Genomic DNA, 24,692 nt, shown 5'->3' with positions numbered 1-24,692 from the left:
GGGTAGCTATGCGGCTCAGTTGGTCAAGCCTCTAACTCTTGATCTCCTCAGCTCAGGTCTTGATCTCAGGGTAATGAGCTCAAGACCCGTGGTGGGCTCCACTTGAAAAACAAAACAAAACAAAACAAAACAAATCACATCCCTAAATCTGGAACAGACTGTTGCCATTCTCTTCACAGTGAAATTCTCTTACAAATCCTATTTTTTCTCATATAGAATTTCAATCACCATTATCAGGATTTGACATCTAGAAAGAACTTTTAATTATTTGACACAAATACTTGAAGATTACAATTTTGTTCACCACTGAGAAAAATCAACTTTGTTTGTTCCTTTGACATTCTAACCTTGATTATATAATGGATTGTGGAAATGCATCATTGTGTTTAGCATACAACACAACAAAGAAATGCCTCTTTATGAACTTAAGAACATTAATCTGCTAATTATGTCTCTCTTTTTTTCTATCAATATTTTCTTCTGCTCCTGCTATTATCCTGAAGCCACATATGGATTGGATCTTTTTTCCCTTAGAGATCATTAATAGAAAATTATAAGCTGCTATGTTACAAAACAGGGTTGTTTCCTGAGATTCTTTTCCTTTTATTGACTTTTTTCTTTCATTTATAAATCATTTCTTTCATTTACAAGACTTGTTTCAGAAAAAAAAAAATTGGCATACACTACCTGGAATAAAATTGTATGAAAACAAATTGTTATGCTATATCTTATAACAAATTGATGGAGGTTAGCTCCATTCTCTAAAAATCAAATGGCAAAAAATCATATGAAATCATTAGCCCCACATAAAAATGCATTGTTACTTTCTTCTTGTTGTACATAAAATTATACATTTTAGGTCAAATAATTTCAGGAATGAACATGAAAATCTTATCAACAGTCTACATAAAATATACCTGTATCTTGTTGACTATTACTGCCCCAATTTTTCATAGAATGATGATGTAGTAGAAACTGATTGAAAAAGCAATTCTTTAAAAAATGAAAATTCAGATCTTCTTTGGAATTGTAAAATGGCATAATCAAAAAATTTTTTCATTATTATAACTTGAAAAGTTTGGGTTTTATTTCACTTCATTCATATAATAGGATAAAGATACTAGTCAGATAAGCCATACAAAGCATCCATATTGTCCTTAAAAACCTTGGGAATAAAAATCATTGTGAGCAATTCTTAACTTGGAGTTGTTGGTCTTTGAAAAAAAAAAACTGATGAAAGCCAATAGTAATTAAAATATTAACCTACTTGAACAGTAGAGAGCTCTCTCTAAATAACACAAAACGCTTAGTCCACCTTCCCCATAATTTATTCTGTGACATTACACTAGCTACCTGCTTTAACTAGCCTCTTTTAGAAGCCAAAATTATTTCACTAAGCAATCTCTAGAGGATCTTCCAATCATAATATTGCCTAATTCACATTTGTAAAAATTACCTCTAATGCCTGAAGGCATTTCCACTTTGTTTCAAATTCTGAAGATATACTTATTTTTCTGATTGTAAGTACTATTTGTACAAAAGTATATACAGGAAAATCAGATTCAGATTCTAAAATTAAAATGTTTAAAAATATTGTTATATAAAACTATTAAATAGAATTATATTATTTGAAGTATTTAATTTGTTTACATTTCAAAATATACACTTAACTCACACTTAAGAATCAAAAAGTTCATCTCTAGAGCAAAGCATACTATTGAATATTTAATTAAGTGACATGAATTTCCATAAATATTATTTAATCATAAGTATCAGTAACAATGGCACACAAGATGTAGAAATTATACCCTTGACACATATGTGCAAAAGAAACTATAAAAGATGAAACAAATGTTGTCTTTGGAGACAGGAGAATGTGGATAATACAACTCTGGGTAGTTTCAGTATGAGACTATTTCCAAACAAAATAACAGTAACTTTCTATGTATTGTTAGTCAGTTAGTATGTATAATATTCTTTTATAAACAAAAACTTTTTAATAACATTGACGTAGTACCAGAAAGATTATTTAGATTTAGCATCTTCAAAGACTCATCATTCCTGGAAGGATATAAATTTAGATTCTGTAGTAGATCTCTATATGTCCCTTTACCACCAATTCTCAGTATGACTTTCAAGCTTTTGCTTCCTACTTCTTCCCTACTTTATATATCCAGCAATCCAGCCACATGAACATTCACATTCCATGGTTTGCTTATATTGTTCCTTACATTGGAGATGGCTTCTGAATTCTTTTTTGATGGCAAGCCTTTTAACCAGTTTCTGAATCCACTACAAATGCCAGTGCTTCTGTGAAATCTTTTCTCATTCCATCAGCTAGAGTTTGTCAGTCCATATGCTACAGACTTGGATCCCTGTATATGTGTCTCTATCATCCATGTAGATGCTTTCTGGCATTAACTGAACTCAATACAACCATTTGTGTTTTTCCAGCTCCCAGCACAAAGGAGAAAGTGAATAAAGGTTTACTGAATAGATTAGGTTTATCTTTTAAAATACAAAAAATGAATACTCCTTTTAAAATATTGTTTCCAACGGAAGGAACAAAAAATAGATGAGGGTCCTTGTTTAGCTGTGGGATCACTTTGTCACACCAATAAGCACCATAGGAAGTAGAGTTTCTAGTTTTTTGAAATTACATTAGTTATTGTTTTACCTCAACCAAATCTTTTTTGAGAGTCTTGGACTTCAATGTTCTTTTACATGTACATACATATCACAAAGTTTAAAGTACTATTAGACTAGAACTTTCTAAAAAAAATGAAGGAAATCTAAAATATAATCAAATCAAATTAAACAATAAAATAACAAAATTACATCATGAATAAGTGGGATTTATTCCAGTATGCAAAGCTAGTTCAACATTTGAAAAATCAACTAATATAATCCATCACATTGACAAGATAAAGAAAAAACACATTATTCTATAGATACAGAAAACCATTTGAGAAAATCTAGCATTCATTCATAATTTAAACTCTTAACAAACTAGAAATAGAGAAGAACTTCCTTAACTTGATAAGGAATATCTACAGAAAACCTGCAGCTAACATCAGACTTAATGACAGAAGTGTCCCCCCCCCCTAAGATAAGAAAAATGGCAAGGATATCCCATCTCACCTCATTCTATTCAACATTGCACTAGAAGTACTTGTTAATGCAATAAGACAAGAAAAAGAAATAAAAATTTACCAACTAGGAAGGAGGAAATAAAACTTTATTCACATATGATATGTGTCTATGTAGAAAATTCCAAAGAATAAAGAAAAACTTCTTGGAACTAGTAAGTAATTATAGCAAGATTTCAGGATACAAGGTTAATAACAAAAATAATAACAAAAAAGTAAATTGTTCTTTTATGTGTCAACAATAAATATTGGGATGAACAAAATTAAAATGCAATACTATTTACATTAGCAATTACAAAACAAACATTTAGGTATGAATATAACAATATACTTGTGAAATTTCCATGAGGAGAACTTCAAAACTCAAATGAAAAAAAATTAGAAAACCAAATAATTGAGAATTATTCCATGTTCATGAGTAGGCAGACTCAAAATTGTTAAGATGTCAGTTCTTCATCTATAGATTCAATGTAATCATAATAAAAATCACAGTGGATATTGACAAACTGCTATTGTGGCTACCAACAAACTGATTACACAATTTATACAGAAACAGAAAAGACCCAAAATAGCTAAGACAATACAAGAACATAGTTGGGGAACTGACACTACTGCTTCAACTGTATATAAGGCTATGACAACACAACATGGTGTTACTGAAATAACAAATAGATCAATGGAACAGAATAGAGAGCCCACCAATAGACCCACAAAATATAGTCAACTGATCTTTGACAAAAAAAGCAAAAACAGTTCAATGGATGGTATTCTCAACAAGTTTTTAAGAAGTAGTGCTGGAACAATTGGACATCCACAAGAAAAAAATACATATAGAGAGAGAGAAAGGAGGAAGGAAGGAAGGAAGGAAGGAAGGAAGGAAGGAAGGAAGGAAGGAAGGAAGGAAGGAAGGAAGGAAAGAAGAAAAGGAAAGAAGAAAGAAAGAAAAAGGAAAGAAAGAAAGAAAGAAAGAAAGAAAGAAAGAAAGAAAGAAAGAAAGAAAGAAAGAAAGGAAGAAAGAAAGAAAGAAGCAGCTAGATACAGACTCTATACCCTTCTCAAAAAGTAAACTCAAAGTAGATCATAGCTCTAAATGTAAAACCATAAAACCCCTAGAGGATAACATAAGAAAATCCAGGTGGCCTTGGCTTTTGGCAATGGCCTTTTAGGTACAACACCAAAGACACAATCCATGCATAAAAAAATCATAAGTTGGATTTCATCAAAATTAAACACTTCAGTTCTTCAGAAGATGCTGTCATGAAAATTTGAAAATGACACAGAATGAGAGAAAATGTTTGTAAAATACATATCTGATAAAGGACTATTATCCAAAAAACACAAAAAAATCTTAAAACTCAATAATAGGAAGAGGAACAACTCCCTTAAAAAATTGACACAACATCTGAACAAATACTTTACCAAAGAAGATATCCAGATGACAGAGCATATGAAAAGAGGTTCAACATCATCCATCACTAGGAAATTGCAATTAAAACAATGAAATGTCACTATATACTTATTAAAAGGGCTAAAATCCAAAACACTAATAACATCAAATGTTGGGGAATATGTGAAACAACAGGAACTCTCAATCGTTGTTGGAGGGAATACAAAATACATAGTCACCTTGGAAGACAGTTTGGTGGTTTTTTTATAAAATTAAATATACTCCTACCATACAATCCAGCAATCTTAGTATATACTCAAATGACTAAAAAACATACATCCACACAAAACCTGCAAACACTTATACCTGCTTTATTCATAGCTGCTAAAATTTGGAACCAAATACACTCTTCTATCTCAAGCTATCAAGTCACAGAAAGACATAGAGGAAACTTAAGTTCTATTTCTAGTGTAAAAAGCCCATCTTGAAAGTCTTCTTATTGTAGAACCCCAACTACATGATATTCTAGAAAAAGAGATGGTAGAAAGTTCAGTGGTTGTCAGGGGTTTTGGAAGAGGAAGGACTGACACTGTGGAGGACAGAGGATTTTTAGGTCACTGAAACTATTCTGTATCACACTATAATAGTAGATGTACATCATTTAATTTGTCAAAATCAATAGAATGACCAAAATGAACAGTGAATCTTAATGTAAACTGTGGACTTTGGTAGGTAATGATGTATCAATATTGGTTTATTGATTGTAACAAATGTATCATTCTAGTGAGAGATGATGATGGGGTAGGCCACGTATGGGAACCCTGTGGGCTTTCCATTCAATTTTGCTGCAAACCTTAATCTGCTCTAGAACTCATTGAAGTTCATTAATTTTAAAAAAGTGTATAAATCTTAAAGAATTAGTCCACTAGGTAAATTTCAAAGTAATATATATTTTGAGATTCTCTACCATGAATAATAGGAGGATTCATAAAAGACCCTATTTACTTTTTATTTTATTAACTTTTAAGCTAACATTTTTCTTACATTCAATTCTATTTCTTCAAAATTTCTTTGTATCATTTTATAACATAAGTTTCATGTTGGAATGTTTAAACTATAATAAGACTAATTCCCAAGATCTCACATAAATGTGTTTGTAGAAAAGGAGTTCAGATTATGAAAAGTTCAAAAGACAATATAGACTATGGATAATGAATATTATTGTAGTTAAACTATAATATATTATACTTAAAATGAATAGAGGATTAGAGATTATTACAAACATTGAAATAAGTATATACATACAGGTGTGTGAGGTTATTCAATATTGGAAATTCACTATCCAAAATTTCTTAGAAAACAAAAAGTGAAATGCTAGATTTAAACTTCCAGAAAAAGGGAACCCTGGGTGGCGCAGCGGTTTAAGCGCCTGCCTTTGGCCCAGGGCGCAATCCTGGAGACCCGGGATCGAATCCCACGTTGGGCTCCCGGTGCATGGAGCCTGCTTCTCCCTCTGCCTATGTCTCTGCCTCTCTCTGTGTGTGTGTGTGACTATTATAAATAAATAAAAATTTAAAAAATAAAAATAAAAAATAAACTTCCAGAAAAAGAGAATGCTAGGTAAATATTAGCTTGAAATAGATGCTTTATTTTGACCACTAAAGCTGTTAAATAACAGCAACTTCATTTTATTTTGACAACTCAGCTACTAGGTTAGGATTGCAAAGTTGGGCATAAGTAACTACAAAAGGTGATTATAATGATTAGTAGGCTTTTATGTAGGCATTAAAGGGCAATTTTCCTAATAAAATGTGGTAGGCACCAAACTGGCAAATTTATTACTTTATTCAACAAATAGTTATTGAATTCTTGGTATGTATCAGATGACACAGTCTGACTTCAGAAGTATTTGGAAGGCTGTGACAGACTGGTAGTTCTGGAGGGCAATTGATGGGATATGGTGATGCAAACATGCTCACTATTCATTCTGAAGGGGCGTCTGAGATGCTATGTGGTTTATAATCCACTGTTCTCTTAATGCAGGTTAGCTCTACCTCTGTAGTTTGATGGTCTGGGTTCAAGTTTCCCACTACTGTTTAGTAGCTGTGACCTTGGGCAAGTTTTTACCTCTTAGCGTCTGCTGTTAATCTATGAATTGCAGATAACACCCAACTCTCTGGAATGAGTACAAAATTAAAGAGATTTGTCTAAATCAGCTCGAGGTTCCTATAACAAAAATAGCCCAGATGGGGTGGCTTAAGCAGAAATTTATTTCTCACAGTTCTGGAGCCTTAAAGTGCCAGTCAATTTGGTTCCTGGCAAGAGTCCTCCTCCTGGTTTGCAGATGCCTCTTACTATATACCCAATTGAGTAGAGAAAGAGAGAACAGAGACAGAGATCTCATTCAGGAAAACTCCACCCTCTTGACCTAATCACTTTCCAAAGCCCCACCTGCAAATACCATAGCATTGGGTTTCAGGCTTCAACATACGAATTTTGGAGGGACACAAACATTCAATTCATAGCAAGATCATATGAAAAATGCCTAAGATTATAAAATAACATTTCCTCATTGTAAGTAAGGGCAGGAATGACCAAGACCTAGCTTTGCCTGCTGCCAAGCAAATTATAATCCTATAATTATAGATATACATATACATATTTGAAACAAACATGGGAACTTTGGCATCCTGGCTTGATCATAATTACATGAGAAAAATTTCATGGCTAATAAAGTTTTCTTTTGAAAATAAAATCTTTTATACTAGATTTAGGGCTCAGTAGCTAATTCTGTGCCTACGATGTCCTAGTTTATCTCGTCTCCCAAATATATAAAGAAGTGCTTATTTTCCTTTTTTAAAATCATTGCTTATTGCTGATCTTTCTGAAAGAGCTGGGCAGAGTTGAACTAAAATGACTAAAATGCACCACACTGAGGTACTCTACGGAATTCCAATCAGTATTCTGATTATTTTTTTAAGGATTTTATTTATTCATTTATTTGAGAGAGGGTGAGAGAGAGACAGAGGGGATGAGCCAGGGGAGAGGCAGAGGGAGAAGCAGACTCCCCACTGAGCAGGGAGCCCAACGCAGGACTGGATCCTAGGACCCTGGGATCATGACTTGAGCTCAAGGCAGACACTTAAGCAACTGAGCAACCCAGGCGCCCCAGTCTTCTGGTTATTAATGTTTAATGAGGACCAGAATATAAAGGCATGTGCAGAGTCCACTCTCTGCAGCCAAGCTACATAGTCTAAAATCATCATAACTGTAAGTTGAGTCAGAATTTAAAAGAAAGGGATATTTAGATGATTTCAGGAAAGTCCCTGAACTATGATAATTTGAAAACTATACTATTATGGGGAAGAACTTTTCAGAAGGATTAGAATACTGAATCCATTGGACAAGACTTTCTCCCCCATGGGGATTGCAAGATGCGTACTTAACAAGTTCTGTATCTGTTAGCTCTTTTGAATTCTTATGTGCTCTATTTCAAAGTTTTAATATGCCAAAGATCCCAGCTTGCCTAGATCTCCACAGTGCTTAAGCAATGCAAGGAAGCTCTTCACAGGTGTATTTATAGTCTAGATAGTTGATGCTTTCTGAGCTCACCCACTAACTCTTCCCACTTTGTATTGATTATATAACTTAACTTTCAAAGAACAGTCTAATTGTCCTTATCTACAATATCTTGAGGAATACCTCACCATAGTCTCCAAGCCCTGATAGCATTGTCTAGATGTCATTCAAGCAAATTTTATATTATGCTTTTTAATTAGGCTGTCCGGGGTAATGATAATTAGGGGTAGGTGATAATATGGGTACAAAAGTATATTCTTTTTGGATAATATGTAAAGGCTAAGACAAAAAAAAATGCAATGAAGGTTCTAAGGTTAAAACAAAAGAGACACCAACATGTAAATATAATTGAACTGGAAACATTTTTAATCAAGGATATTTAAACAGATATTTGAAGAAAAACAGTTTAAAATGTTACAATTGTGTGTGAAGTGCTTTAGCCCATAGAGTAGGGAATGTAGGGAATGATTAAATGTATCATTAAGACAAAGAGAAAGTAAAAGATAGCTTCCAACCAAGTCATACTTAATTACAAAGTTAATGGACAGTGTCCCAGTAAAATTAAACTCTGACAACATCTTTTAAGGAACATTCAAAATTATTATTAAATAAACATCAATATATTATATTTTCCTTCATGGGAATTATAAGCACAGTATTTTAAACCATATAGAGGACTTGAGAAGGCTTTTCTCTGTATTGATTTATAAAATTTATATTTTGTAGTTTGGAAAAGATATAAATTATATAAAATGCCTTTTCTCAAATATCTCTGATTGTCAAAAATTATATCTGAATGAACAAAAAATGACAGGTGCGTGTAGAGCATTCATATGTTAAATATTTTAAAAATCCATGCAATTAATCACAATTAAATCACTTTAGGAAGCAATAGAAATGTTATGGAACAAGATTAATATTTTTGATGCTATGTGATGTCCATTAATAGTCATATCCAGGAAATTATCCAGTATTATTAAACTTATACATAGAGCTCTCCATATGGTTCTTTAAAATTATTCTTTCCATCAGAAGAAAAATCCAGAAAGTTTGATACATTGATCTTATTCCTTATGCTTATGAAAAAATATCTCTAATCAGCAGACATCTTGTATCTACAAAAGAGATAAGAAAGTTTTTAAAATGACATTTCTCAACACTTTATTAAAGCTAGCTGGTTAAGAAAGGTTAAAAATATTGAGTTTGGTTCTTTTCACAGCCAGGAGGCTTAAATTGCCTGATAATGTGAGGCTCTTTTTAGACCTTCCAGTTTCAGTTTCTTCTTAAAATTTAGCTATACTTCATATTACATCAAACCATGGTGCTCCAACAGAAATATCCTTAATATTCTAATGTCACTGATAATAAACTGATATTGAACTTGATCATTCAGAGCAATGAAATATAAACAATAGTCAGATCAAAGATTTTTTTAAAATATATTTTATTTATTTATTTATGAGAGACACACAGAGAGAGGCAGTGACACAGGCAGAGGGAGAAGCAGGCTCCATTCAGGGAGACTAAAGCGAGACTCAATCCCATGACTCTAGGACCATGGCCTGAGCCAAAGGTAGACATGCTCAACCACTGAGCCTCCCAGGCATCCCAAAGATATTAATTGTACTATTTACTTTAAACATAATGCTTGGGGTTCAAAACATTTGTTTGTGCTAGGGAAAAACTCTAGTGCTGATTTCCTCCATTACAGGATAGTCCATTATTTCAGTCTTTTGTTTTGCCTGTTTCATGGGGAAAAAAAAAAAAAAATCTTCTAGAAGAAAACACTGTTCTTACAGATACATTTTATCTTCTATAGGACCATGTAAGAAGCAAAAGCAAACGCTGTTTTCTATTTGTTTACCTTAATTAGATATATTCAGGCCCTTAACTTATAAAAATTCCAGGCCTAGGGTGCCTGGGTTGCTCAGTCAGTTAAGGATCTAACAAAATCTTATTTTCTGCTCAGGTCATGATCTCAGGGTTGTGAGATCAGGCTCTGTGCTTGGCATGGAGTCTGCTTGACAATCTCTCTCCCTCGCCCTCTGCTCCCCCCACTTGTGCTCTCTCTCTCTTATAAATAAATAAATCTTAAAAAAAAATCCTGGCCTTATTGAAATCAAATATGTTTCTCTTAAAACGAATATTTATTTATTTATTTATTATTTTTTTTTAACTTTTATTTATTTATGATAGTCACAGAGAGAGAGAGAGAGAGAGGCAGAGACATAGGCAGAGGAAGAAGCAGGCTCCATGCACTGGGAGCCTGATGTGGGATTCGATCCGGGGTCTCCAGGATCGCGCCCTGGGCCAAAGGCAGGCGCCAAACCGCTGCGCCACCCAGGGATCCCTAAAACGAATATTTAAAAAAAAGAATATTTTTTATCTAGTAAATTATTTAAAACTTGACTTGCATTGCTATTTTGATCACTGTGTGATTTTAAAACATCTGGCAATAACTAATAAACATTTAAAAGGTTAAGTTTATTACTACCAACATGTGAATGATGTTTCAATATAGACAAATTATATAAGACTGGATTGGAAATATACAAATAACACCTATCAGTCTTTTAACATTTTTAAAAATGTGCATGTATTATTAAGAACATACTTTTTTATATTCTGGTTTATTTTGCCTTTGTATACTTAGTTTATTCACTAAGTTAAGTCAGTATGTGTGAACAAAGTAAATAAAATTTGAGGCATTCAAAATTCATGTTACTCGTTGCATTGTTAGTTTCCATTTATAAATGAGACTGCAGGTTGCTTTGCTTCTGCAGCACTTTCATATAATCTGCATTTCACCTGTATTTCCAACTATTTGCTAGACCTTTCCTTTTGGGGTATCTTGATGACACATGAAAAGTAATGCATTCAAAACAAAGATGATACCTTTCTCCAAAAACTCCTATTTCTTACACTTCATATCTCAGTAGATGGCAGATTGGCCCTCTGTAAAACATGTACAAACCTCAGAAGCTATCCTCAGCATTTTTAAAATCTGTTGTACCTATTACATGCAGTTATGCTGTTAAATTGATGTTTACTGACCAATGAGATTCTACTCAACTTAGGAGCCTAAACCCAAGTGGCGTCTTCTCAGTGAAAACTTTCCCAATTATAAAATGGAGCTATTAATCATTTCTCTGTTGTCTATAGAACTCCACTGGAGATCTTATCCCATGCTGCAATATCCTGTTGTTTATTTTAGCCGATGGATTCAAATGCTGTTTCTGTGTGCAGACCACTCCGAAACACAGTGGTATATTTTACACAGCCAATTTTACTGTGCTCAGGATTTAGAGGGTCAGGTATTTAGGAGGGATCAACTAGGCAGTTCTTACTTGGGTACCTCATGTGACTGCAGTCAAATATCGGCTTAGGCTGTAGTCATCTAATGCAATCATCTCCTGGACGTCTGAGATGTCTCGCTCACTTAGATGGCAGGCAGCTGTTGGCTGGAGGCTCAGCTGGAGCTATTGACTGAGCTGCCCCCATGTAGCTTTTCTAGCATGGTGGTATTAGCTGGAGTCCTTCAGGGAGGGCCGTCAGCTTCTTCAGAGCTGTTGTCCCTGGAGAAGCAGGTAGGAATTGTATGGCTCTGATTAGTGCAGGAAGTCACACAGCATAGCTTCCATTGCATTCTGTTGGTTACAGGGGACTCACATAGCCATATTCACAGATGACCAGCTCAAGCCTCCCCATTCTCTCTTCTGTCCTTCTTAAATGTGTCTTTCTCTCTATTTCATCTACGTCTCTCTGAATCCTTTCCATTTTCAAGGTCTGCCTCAGTACCACCTGCCAAAGCCTTTCCTGATTCCACCATTCAGCCAGAGCCTTTGTGGTTGGGTTCAGGGAGATATCAGTTCAAATCTCAGGTCTCCTGTCTGAGCCAATGACCTTGGAAAAGTTATTTAATCTCTTTCTGTGAGAAGCAGAAATAATAACAGGATCTACGTACTTTAGAAGGTTGTCATGCACGTTGAATGGCCAAACAGTAGAGAACATTCCCTATGGCATATAGTGAATAGACAATGTTAGCTACCATTGTTGTATCTTCTTTCCTCAAAGCCCATAGCAATTTATTTGTACCTTTTGTGTATCTATCATAGTCTTTCAATTGTGATAATGGTTTTTGGGCTTATTTTGTATCTTTTGCATAGTTAGTTAACGTTTTATAGGCAACTTATATGCACGCATAGACATGTCTGTTTTAAATATCAGTGCAGAGCCCTTCTGGGTCTTTAGGCCTCAGGGGAAAAAAAAAAAGAAGAACATGAAGAAACTTGCAGGGTTTTTTTTTGGGGGGGGGTTGCTATTTTTTTCTCTGTGTTTCCTTGTAACCTTTTCTCCCCATGATTCCTCTTGCAGAAATTAGAAAAGAAAAGTCCGGGAAGACTTCTACAGCTTCGAAGGACAAAGGTAATAGAGTCAACTTCACATAACACTAGAAATTTATTAGCAAAACTATCTGAAAGAATCTGTGGTACTTCGGATCCTCTCCCTTGCACGTGTGTGAGCCCAAGCTGCACAGGTCACACTCATATATTTGACAACTTGTAGTTATTGACTTGTCCCTCAAACACTGTCTTCCAGTTCACTGTGATTGAAAAAGTGCTCTGAATACAATTTCCAAAAGAACGAGAATGGATTTTCCTTAAAGAATGAAAAGAGTAAAAAACAAGCAAACAGAAGGGAAGTAAAGACTGTGGAAAGAACTTGGCTCCATGCGCTCTGATTCTTTCTTTTCTATCCATTCATAAAATATATATTTAGTGCAGAATCCTTCTAAGCACTTGCTAATCTCTGGAGAAATAAAGATGGCCAAGCCAGTAATAGGGAGGAAGACTCCGGAACTGGAGGGCTGAACTGTTGTTTTCAAAGACTTGGTGGAATTTGGTCTGCTTGAGGCTTGTCAGGATTTTTGTTGCAGTGAAAGAGCATGACATTTATTTAAGTTTTGTGAACTCAGTCTTTGGAATGAACTGACTCTCCTTTCTGTCCATCTAAATCCCAGGCTTCTTTCTAAGACTAATGTGCACGTAAATCATCAAGCCTTTTCAATCTACTTCAACTTTCACTGAACCTCTTGCCTGAATTCACAAACTTATGTATTTATAATTTAATATATATATACATATTATAAACACACACATATATGTTTTGAATTAATTAGTGGAAATGCCACCCATTTAAGCTTCAAGAGCTAATGTTATTCACGTTAATTTTTTATGTGGACTGATAAGTACCACATCTGGTAATTACTTTTTGTGCATCTAATGTACAGTAATCAGAACATGTACTCACCAGACACTGGGAGCCCAAGAAAGGCACGGTCTATGCCCTCATGGAATTTAGAGTGCCAATTACATAATTAATTAAAATGATAAGACTTATAGAAGAGATATACAGGTGCTGCAAGAGACTGTAATCGGGGATTCTAATCGAGTCTGGGAAATCAGAGGAGGCTTTCCTGAAGAAATGATCTTTAAAGTCAAGTAAGAAGGATGAGGAATTAGGTGCAAACGTACAAATTGTTTGAGAGAAGTACTGAAGCAGGGCATCTGTACTTTGCCAGGCACGTTAGTACCTACTTTATACATTTTGCTTAGCAAGTTGTGCTTGAGATCTCAATTGTTTTATAAATGAGGACTCTGAAGCATAGACAGATAATGTCAGCTGCTCAGTCTCCCATTGTGGCTAAGACGTGAAGGCAAGAATCAAAGTCAAGTCTTTTAGACACTGAAGTTCATCTTTTCATTTTAACACAGATACTGCTTGCTCCTTAAAATAGGGTTCTTGTATTTGTATTCCTCAAAGCAACTTTTTTTTTCCCTCAAAGCAACTTTGCTTTGAGTCTAGAGCTCATTACCTGGGCTTGAAAAATCTATTTGACACAGATACACGGGCACTACAATACGGAAAAATAGTCTTAGCCCTTTTGCTATTGGGTGGGTCTCCCCTTAATTTCCACAGAGGAATTTAGTCTATTCTTTCCCCAGTTGATTATCTGTACTTTGAGAGAGACTCCTGATTCTCCCCTCTTGTTTTATCTGACAGTTAGCAAGAACATTGTCCTTGATTGTGTGAGAACTAAAGATGTCATTGAAAGATACTACTGGGAAGATCCAAGTACATGAATGGCTATTTATATACACACATATGTATATGATTTGCAAACCATAATTTGCACAAGGTAAACCTCCCATCCTTCTTCTAAAGTATGAGATAACATTTATTTTGGTCCATAATTATGCCATAGGAATATTTGGACCATATGTTACTGTTCACAATAAAAGCAGCTTAAAAGAACGATTGGAGCTTACCTCCAAAGCTACCTTTGATGAATTGATGATTATCAAAAATAAGCTACTACTTAAAGATTCACTTGTGCCAAAGCTTAAACTAGTTGGAAATGGTAGTTGTAAAAATCTGTTTTGGAAAATATTATCTGGGAGATTTAAATACACACCATCCACGGAGTAGACTCCTGTAATTCCTATTTTTTTGTTGTTATTGTTATTAACGCACAATTGCGGGCAATTCTCTAGTGAACACTTTTTCCTCAATGTTAATGATGCACTATTTGCAAGATGTTTCTACAGTCACTAGAAACTCACGTATATAAAGGTTCATTGCATATGATTATTGATTTAGAACTATTTCAAACGCACCTGCTTTCTTGTTCAACTGAGTTAATGCCCTCAAACTTCTTTGTTATACATAAGTTGGATATTATTTTAGAAGAATTTTATTGCCATCTTTCCTTTTTTCTCTGAATATAATTTATCATTCCAAAAAGAATCACAGAAAAAATTGGCAGTGTTACCTGTGAGGTGTCAGGGACATTAAAAATCTCTGCAATATTATTTTTGGAGAGGTTCCTTGAAATCTGCTGTCGACCTGTGGCAGAATCAGAATGAAGTAATTCCACTTGCTAAAAGCCACTTGTCGCATCGGAGTCACTGTATTTCGCGAGTTATTTCTATTAAGCAGCTAGAAGGTTACCTGCCTTTGCCATCCTCTCACCAATTCCACTTGCACGTACACGTTAGAACCCACCACTGAAGCAGTGCTGCAACTCATAAACCCAGGATTATCACGCAGAAACCATCTGGGGCCACGTTTATTGGGAATGTGACAACCATGAGTATATTAGGCATTTAGAGAAACAGGCTGTGTCTTTATTTAAGAAGATATAGAGAGGTCTAGCGATGATTGTTTCAAAGGCAAAGAGCTGAGGAAAGACACGTCTTGTTGGCTTTGGCTACTGGTTCAGCTATTGACTTCCCTCTGCCAGTGGACTCACCTAAGTCCTCCCCCCCACCCCACAAGAGCACAGCCCTGCTTGTGTGGTCACCCAGGAATGCTCAGTCCCATTAGCCACCCCTGTTATTGGTTGTACCCCTTGCGGCAGCCACCCTATCTTATTGCCACTTGTTCTAACAGCTGGTCTGATTTATCTGAGGATGTGAGATTCACCCGTGGACTGAGGTCCTATAGACTGAACCCAAACAAGGCAACAAAGAGATTAATTAATTTCTCCTCTTCTGAGAATGTGACAGTAGCACCCTTAGGTTCCTCTGGTATTGGAGTAATATGATGGACATTAGAAGTATCTTCTAGTTTTGTGACCCAGGACTGTGAATGTTTGGATCTAATGCCAGAGGATTCTCAGCAGTTTGTCTTTCCTTATATTCTGATGCTCAGGACCATGCATCTGATGATCCCCCCAATTTTTGTCTTCAACATGCTTTTTCTTGGCCATTCCCACCTGGTCAAACAAAAGCTAGAGCTAAGGATGAGGTAAGTTGTCTGAGGACTTGGAAACGGACCCCCAGTGATTTATACTTCATCGTGGATGCTCACCCTAACTTTTACTGCCTTTGTATAAGGACCAGGGTAGGGGGATTAAAATCCTGGAACCATCTTCCTATTCCTTTGTGATTCTTTTCTCCATCATAACCTCTTTGCTCAGATTATTTTGAGAGTTCTAATTTCTATCTGAGCACCTTTAAATACATTCTAGATCCTGGTAATCAGGATTCATAAGCCTTCCTGTAGGCTTTTGCACAAACTCAACGAAACCACGATATTTGTAAAAACACAAAGAAGCGTTCGCCGATGCTTTATTCTTGACAACACAGATGAGTTAAAAATACCTTAATAGCTGACTGAAGCCAGCAATAGGCCTATCCTTCCTAATATAGAAGTACAGAATTTCCATATAACATTCTCCACAGATTTAGTCAGAGTTGATACCCCGCTGGTCCAGCCTGCACTTCCTAAATCCGATCAGAACCCCTTGAAGTCAAAAAGGACATTGAGAGAAAGTGAGCTCCAGGAAAGTCAGGGCAGGAGATGATCCAGCCTGGAAGCTGAAGGAAACTTCCCATTATCGAGCTTGGAAATAAAAATCATTTTTATTTTCTGAGAGCTTTCTTCATGTCTAAGGTCATGAGTTTATGATTTTCAAATACATTATAAAATTACATCCGTTACTCTGCCTCTCCCTTCTTTCTCCACCAGTCTCAAAGCCGTCTTGTAGGGTCCTCTCCTTCGGCCTTACATTTCATAGCTACTTTAATCCCACACAAACATATATACTTACCCAGTGAAACCAACGTGCTGTAATCTTGAATTCTCAAGTTCTAGACATGCACTCTCCCACCCCACTAGGACTCTTTCCTCCCATCACTTCTCATTTCACAATACATTAATTTTTTTGGTTTAGCCAGGAAATGCAAAAGCAGTAAATTATCCCCATTAGCTTGAAAAAAGTTAATGAAGCTTCTCCGTCTGTTTATTCAATCCATGGCTCTTGATTTCAGATGCTGAAATATAGGAAAAAAAAAAAAAAAGACCCTACTTATACTTAGCACGTTAAATGGCAACACAGACTTTTCCTTACCACCAAAGCCATTTAAAAATATTCTGCATGCATAAGGATATTTAGGGCCGTAGCTTATCTACCAAGAAAATCTTGCTCTGAGGGACACAGCCTTTTCACTAGAACTCCTGTCTCCATTCTTGACACTATCCAAAGTCACTTGGACTCAATTCTGGGTGGTTGCTCAAGTGGGATAGCAATTTATGAGTGCCACCATCATTTTCTTCATTCCCACCCCAAACCAGAGGTGGAAAAGAACAAGGAAGGATAGATTTTTTTTCTTGTTTCTTTCCTTTCTCACTGCATTAAAAGCTGTTTTTGCCAGCAAAATGAATACTGAGATATAATGTTACAGGGGAGGCAAAAAACTGGTTTATCTTTTATACAGGCTGTTGAGGAAGCATGATGTTCTTCAAGACATCACCCATATATATATGTCTAGAACCCATGATATAATTAGGATCAGTTTGTATTTGAACCTGGTGGAATGAATGAAGTTTAATTTTGTTTTAACTAAGGGCGACATTTTTAAGATGTTGGGAGTTTATAGATAAAATTGTCTCTTCTATTTTATTTCAGGCTTATTCTTGAAATTTGTTTGACTCGAGACTAAAGTACCACTTTACCATGACAGATGCAGGGATTTCCATTTGTCTATTAAAAAAAAAAAATCACATAGCCTGAAAGAAATAAACTAAGCTAATGCTGATTATACCATTTGGGGAGACTTCTAGAAGCTACATGTTTTAAAAAATTACAGCTAAAATAAGTTCGTATCGCTCCAAAAGCCCATTCTCTTAAATGAACAAATAGATTGTAATTCATTCAATGATTTACATTTATTTTAAATAAAAATGATCAGAGGATGGCTTGTTGTACTCTATACTGTTGTTTCCTTATCTCTGTATGATTAAAATTATTTTTGAAAGAAAACATCATATAATTTCCACCCAGGTTCAACTTACTGATAGCTCACCGACTCCATTATATATGTGTTCTCAAATCCTTTTATCTTGGCTTCAAATAAATGCTCAATGTTTCTTTCCAGAGCCTATTAAGGGAAAAGAAGTGAAAGTTCCAGGTTCCCTAAAGGAAAAAGGTAATATTGTATAATGAAATGTGAAAACACATTGATCTGCCTATTGCATATTCAGTTATTTGCAACAAAGTAATATATTACTTATTTTTCAGGCTTTTAAAACTGTGACTTTCATATGCCCTTGTATATTTTTGAGCAAAGGAAAAAGGACTATTTTCTATCATAAAATTCTATGTTGGACTATGAAACAACGAAGCCAAGAGGAGCTATGTCAGAAACACCATGAAGGCTTTTTAAAATGCATATGTTATTCTGATTCCACAAGCCTGTAGTGGAAAATCTGCATAGCTGCATTTTATAAATATCCCAAGGTGAATCTTAGAAGGAATAGCTATGGAAACCGAAGATTTAAGATAAAAATAGTTAAACTTTCTCAGTGATAGCTTGCCATTCTGTTATTCGGATATAATAAAACTCTAAACATATTTTATAGCTAGGAGGAACTTAGAGATAAACTATAGTCCAATACCCTCATCTTATAGATAAACAAGACTGGAATAGTCAAGAAGCCTTTCAGTCATCGTAATTTGCAACAGAGCCAGCATTAGAAATCTGATCTCCTAAATCAAGCACTATAATAATGTATCATAGTGCACCTCCAGCCTTCTCATTATACGAGGCCCAAAGTAATGTGGATTCTGATACGCTGTATACCAAGCTATGTCCCCTAAAACAAAAGTAAATATGCAAAGTCCAATGGAATATAATTAGTTTTCTAGTTAATGCCAGTACATCCTATGGGCATGGTATCATACTCAGGATTATCTAATATTCCTTGTTTGGTTGGTTTTTTAAAAAGATTTTATTTATTTAATCATGAAAGACACACACGCACAGAGAGGCAGAGACACAGGCAGAGAGAGAATCAGGCTCCATGCAGGGAGCCCGATGTGGAACTCATCCCAGGTCTCCAGGATCACGCTCTGAGCCAAAGGCAGATGCTCAACCGCTGAGCCACCCTGGCATCCCTAACATTCCTTGTTGTTAAGACAAACATAAGTGAACCAGTGAAACCATGAAATATGCCTACTATGTTGAATATAAGAAATAGAACCTGTTTCTTCTACATTTACCTGTGGAGAAGATCTGCAGGAACTATTGACCAATTAATGCACAGGGACTTAGTGGTAAAAAGTCCCAACTCTTATTGAAAAGAAAGAGACTTTTGGTGAACTTGTAAGACATGTGGTAGAGCTGGGAGAGTTATGGGAAAGTCAGCAAAGGGGAAAGCTGACAGAGGAATCATTCAGAGAAATGAAGGGCACATGGAGAGTCCTCATTAGTCAGTGTAGCAATGTATAAAAAACATACCCTTAAGTCATATTTTTCTAAGTTTGCAATTAATTTTAAATTAAACAAAATTGCTGTTTAATGAAACACAAGAGCACAACATGATTTTTTTTTCTCAGCCCATAGGCATACTTGATTTTTTATAAAAGTATTTTAGAGCAACATAGCTTCAAGCCTATTATTAAATTTATGTTTCACCTTAGAAATGTATTATCATATCTAAAGCTTTATCATCACTTATGATAGTAGTTCTTTTGATGCTATATACAACTTTTATGCTATTCTGGTGTGATATGTAAATTAGAATATCTTGCACTGCAAGAGAATGCTTACATGTAATGTTAAACGTCCAGGAGATAGCAAAGGGTTCCAGCATTGTATTATTTAAAAAATGGATTAATTTTGAATGACCTTCCTATAAATTTACCTAAACACTAACTTATATCAAAGAAACTCTAGGTTTCTTTGGCATGATCTGATTGTGATTAGAATGGATGTTTACATCACAATCTAAATTGAAATGATTTGATGCCATCGAGTAATGTAATCATTTAATAACGCTATTCTTATTCCTTTGCCAATCTAAAACAGAAATATTTTTAAAAATGAGGAACAGACAAGCATATTACAAATTTGCACATATTTTATTAAGGAAGTTAAGTTCAAAAAAAATTTCCCCTAGACGAAATGCATGTGGAATATACACATATGAATGAAAAATAATTCAAGTTTCCACCTAAATCATTTAATGAGCATTTTAATCTTTGACCCCTGGACATATCTACTTTAGAGTTTCCTTTCTACTTTCCCCTCATTCCAGGTATCCCTTTTTTATCATCCTGTACCATTTAGTCAGTGTAGCACTAGCCAGTTCATGTCACAGATAATGATGGTGGAAAGAAAAAATTTTAGAAAACATACCTTTTTTCAACATTTTACTTTTATGTCATGGATGCTGAATTTTTGTTATTGTATCATTTTTTTACTAATTTTTAATGACAAGTATGTATAATCAAGGGAGAGTTTGCATAAAAAGTCAATTAAATCACCAGAATTATTATTTCATTTTATTGAAGTATAATGACACACAATATCTTATCTTAACTATTTCCACATATACATCATGGTGATTCAATATTTTTATACATTATGAAATGACCCCTGATAAGTCTAATTACTATCCGTCTGTATACAAAGTTATTACAATATCATTGACCATATCCCCTATATCGTACACTACATCCCCATGACTTATTTTATAACAGGAAGTTTGTACCTCTTAATCCTCTTCACCTATTTTGCCCAGACCCTAACCCTTTTCCTCACATCTGGTAATCAATGATTTGTTTCCTATATCTATGAGACTGTTTCTGTCTTGTTTTGTTCATTTTGTTTTTGAGATTCCATGTATAAGTGAACTTGTATGGTATTTGTCCTTCTCTGACAAATGCTACCTCACTTAGCATAATACCTTGTAGGTTCATCCATGTTGTGATAAATGGCAAGATTCCATTATTTTTTATGGATGAGTAACATTCCATTCTGTATATATGGTTAGAGTAGAATTTAAGACAAAAAGAGAATAAATCTGAACAGAAAAGATAAACTTCACAAAAGCATAAAGAACCATATTATACTTTTGAAATCTACAGATTAATAAAAATAGAGCAAAGATACCTGATATGTCAAACTTGTCAACTTTTATTTGTTTTAAAAACAGCTAAACAATTAGCTATTAATTGAACAATTAAACAATTAGCCTTTAATTAAACAAACAAACAACCAGAAAATAATTTCATAATCACTGAAACATATGGGTAAGATTTGTGATTTTTAATCAGGACTGACTAATGTAATTTATTTCCATGCTATAGTAGAAGTTAAATAATTGAGAGAAAAACAATAGCTGGAATATATCTCAACTACATGAAGTTTTTTTAACAGGATATTTATATACACTCCATTTTAGTACTAAGGTGATATATATATATATATATATATAAAATAATTTTGGGTAATCTTGGAAGATTATTGTAGTCAGAATTTAATATCATGGACTGATTATTTTATTTTTAAAGCTTTATTTATTTATTTATTTATTTTAGAGAGAAAGCACGTGCATGAGGAGGGCCAAAGGGACAGAGGATGAGGGAAAGTCTTAGCAGACCCTGTGCTGAGTGCAGAGCTTGATGTGGGGCTCAATCTTACGACACTGAAATCATGACCTGAGCTGAAAACAAGAGTAGGATGCTTAACCCACTGCACCACCAAACAGGCAGCCCAACTTGATAATATATTAAAAGGTACTAATACAATTCAAAATTATTTTGACATATTGGAAGCTAGGTTCAATAGACATGAATGTAAGGAATTCACTTTGGGATGAAATAGAATTGTATAGATTTAACAGAAAAACACTACACAAAAGCAGCATATAAGAATTTTGCCTTAAAACCCTTAAGTGAATACAAGTAAAAAATTCAGCACTAGAATTTGAAAATATGAATTATATTTCTCATAGAGACAGTAATAGCTCACATTGCCATTACTCTTTACTCTTTATTTTGAATGATTTTGACCCGCATGGCCTTGTATAGGTGCACAGTTGATAAAATACTGTTCCCATTTTAAAAGTGTAAAAAAAATATATTTACAAGTTTATAGACTTCACAAGCATTTTAGTAGATATTTCCTGCTAAAATAACCAAGACAAAAATCTTCACACTTTCTGTTTGCTCATCCACCCTTCTGTGTTTTTAATTTTCTGATTTTTCTCCACACTTTCAATATCTCCTCTTAGGCTTTTTTCACAAAGTGTGAAGTGATGTCCTTATTTCAGAATATCATATTTGATTGCAAATATTCTTCATTGCACATGACTCTTTTTATGTTTTTGTTTTGTTTTAAAGATTTTTTTATTCATGAAAGACACAGAGAGAGAGGCAGAGACATAGGCAGAGGGAGAAGCAGGCTCCCCATGGGGAGCCCAATGCAGGACTTGATCCCAAAACCCCGGGGTCATGATCTGAGCCACCCAGGTGCCCTAGACTCTTTTTTTGTAATATGATAGGTGCTTGGAGGGGTGACTTCATGCTTTCTTTATGGAAGCTTCATAGTTACAAAGAATGACCACCAGGATATTAGAATTCCTGTGAATCTATTTTTGGAAGAACATAAAGTATTTTGTTCAAGCACAGCCCAGTGGAAGAACTGGTACATAGCAGTTGTGTTAAATTCCATTTAGCCCTTTAGAAGAACTACACCAGATGAAATAGCTGGTCTGAGGACATCTGTGTTTGAGGCTTCCCATTTCCCATTAACCTTTCCATTAGGATTCTGATTTTGTGTCCAGCTGATTGGTTGTATATATTCAATCCAAACAAAGCAAACACTAAGTACAATCTTAGTTTATATCAGACAAAGTCAGAAAGTTTTAGCTTGTCCATCCATCCATCTCTTTCATTTCAGCTGCCATATAATATGACATAATTTAATATGACATCATAAAAATAGCTAAAAACAAATTTTTTGCATACTTATATTTTTAGAGTAGGAATTAATCATTTTCAATTTCATATTTGCATGAAAAAATACACTGTCAGCTACTTCTGCCCTATAGAATTTGAAGAGTAACTTCATATGACATTAAAGATAAGTGTCAAGGGTGCCTGGGTGGCTCAGTCGGTTGAGCATCTAACTTCAGCTCAGGTCATGATCTCAGGGTCCTGGGATCGATCGAGCCCAATGTCAGACTCCCTGCTCAGCAGGGCATCTGCTTCTCCTTCTGCCCCTCCCCCTGCTTGTACTCTCCCTCCCAATCTCTCTCTCTCTCTCAAATAGTTTTTAAAAAAAAAACAGGTAAGTGTCAATCATTTAATTTGTTATAAAAATGTAAAAGCTTTTCTGGCTTCTAAAATTGTTTAAGCATCCAATCATAGTCAAAAACCAAGTGGCCAGCTACTTAAATTTTTCTAAATTTTTGCCTATAAAATTAAGACAAACACAATTTTGCTGTCATAACTCTAATGATTCTTTTCTTGAAGAAGCTTATAGATCATATTAAACAAACTCATAAGTGGGATTATATACAATAATATATTTAGAATAATAAATAAAAGGTTACAGTTATAGCATTTAGAAAGCTTTACTGTAAGAAATGCATATTTTATCATTTATATTAATCAAAATAAGATTTCTTCAGCAAATAGCAAAGCAGACCAAATAAAGAGCTTTATGGTCAATAATCTGTAAATAATTTTATTCTCTCACAACTTTTATTGAGTCATATAAATCACTATGGAACCAAGAATGTCTTGAGAAATTTTCCAAGTCAGCATTTATGATATTCACTTTTATTATAATTTTTAAATTGGTGTTTAATATGTGCAAGTCCTAAAGTTGGCTTAATATTTGTTGTTGTTGCTTTAGCAAACTTTCAATAGTTGTTGCAAATTAATATTGAAAGAAAAGTGAATTAAAGAAATGACTCCAGGATAATGTCTCACATGACTGCGAACATTTATTCTTTTGCTGATAAACTTTTCATCAGTTAGAATAGAAAGTAGAAGCACTTCAGACAACTTACTTTCATTCACTCTTTTCTTTTGTGTTTTTCCTCAACTAATGACTCTTCAAAATATTGCTCAAAACTTTATTGAGTCCCTACTATGTTTGGCAAACTAGTTGGTTGGTTGGTTGGTTGGTTGGTTGGTTGGTTGGTTGGTGGTTTTGTTAGACACTGTGCTTGCTCCTGAATGATACAAGTCTCCAATTGCAGAATTAACTCAGAGGCAGACATATAAATACAAAATACCATCCAGATGGGTGGAATCCTTTTACAATGTGTACGTATATTAAATAACCATGATGTACACTTTAAACATCTACCAACTTTATGTGTCACTTATCCTATAATAATACTGAAATAAAAATAAAATAAAATAGAGTAAAATAAAATAAAATCCACTGGAGATGAGTGAAATAAGAAATAAGAATTATACCCAGTGCTATAAAACTATAGAGAAAAATCAACTTTAAGCAAAGGACGCGCATCTCATATGTAAACAGAGATACACTGTATTGTAAAATGTAAAAAAAAAAAAAAAATGTGGAACATGCCTTTATGTATAGTTCATCCCTTCAGGACACTTACCATTTTGCTTAAAAGTCAAAGAACAATATGTGTAAATGATAATGTGTGGTATGTAATGGCATAGCATTAAGAATAGAACAGTTAACTTAATAGTTTGTAAAAACTGCTCTGTGGCATAAAGACGTCTTGAGATGTAGCCTTTA

At 34.5% G+C, this 24,692-nt stretch overlaps 1 protein-coding gene across 1 annotated transcript in view; it reads left to right on the top strand.

Annotated features, from left to right (window-relative positions):
* The window catches only part of TRDN (triadin), a 360,587-nt gene that overhangs the window by 256,309 nt on the left and 79,586 nt on the right, over nt 1-24,692 (top strand). Inside the window, exon 22 of the mRNA NM_001389217.1 lies at nt 12,490-12,540. Coding sequence (NP_001376146.1) covers nt 12,490-12,540 — 51 coding nt within the window. The remainder of the gene's footprint in view (nt 1-12,489; nt 12,541-24,692) is intronic.

This window comes from Canis lupus, chromosome 1 (assembly GCF_011100685.1).
Source record: "Canis lupus familiaris isolate Mischka breed German Shepherd chromosome 1, alternate assembly UU_Cfam_GSD_1.0, whole genome shotgun sequence".
In the NCBI taxonomy this organism is placed as follows: domain Eukaryota; kingdom Metazoa; phylum Chordata; class Mammalia; order Carnivora; family Canidae; genus Canis; species Canis lupus.
This window is presented reverse-complemented; position numbering and strand designations above follow the sequence as displayed.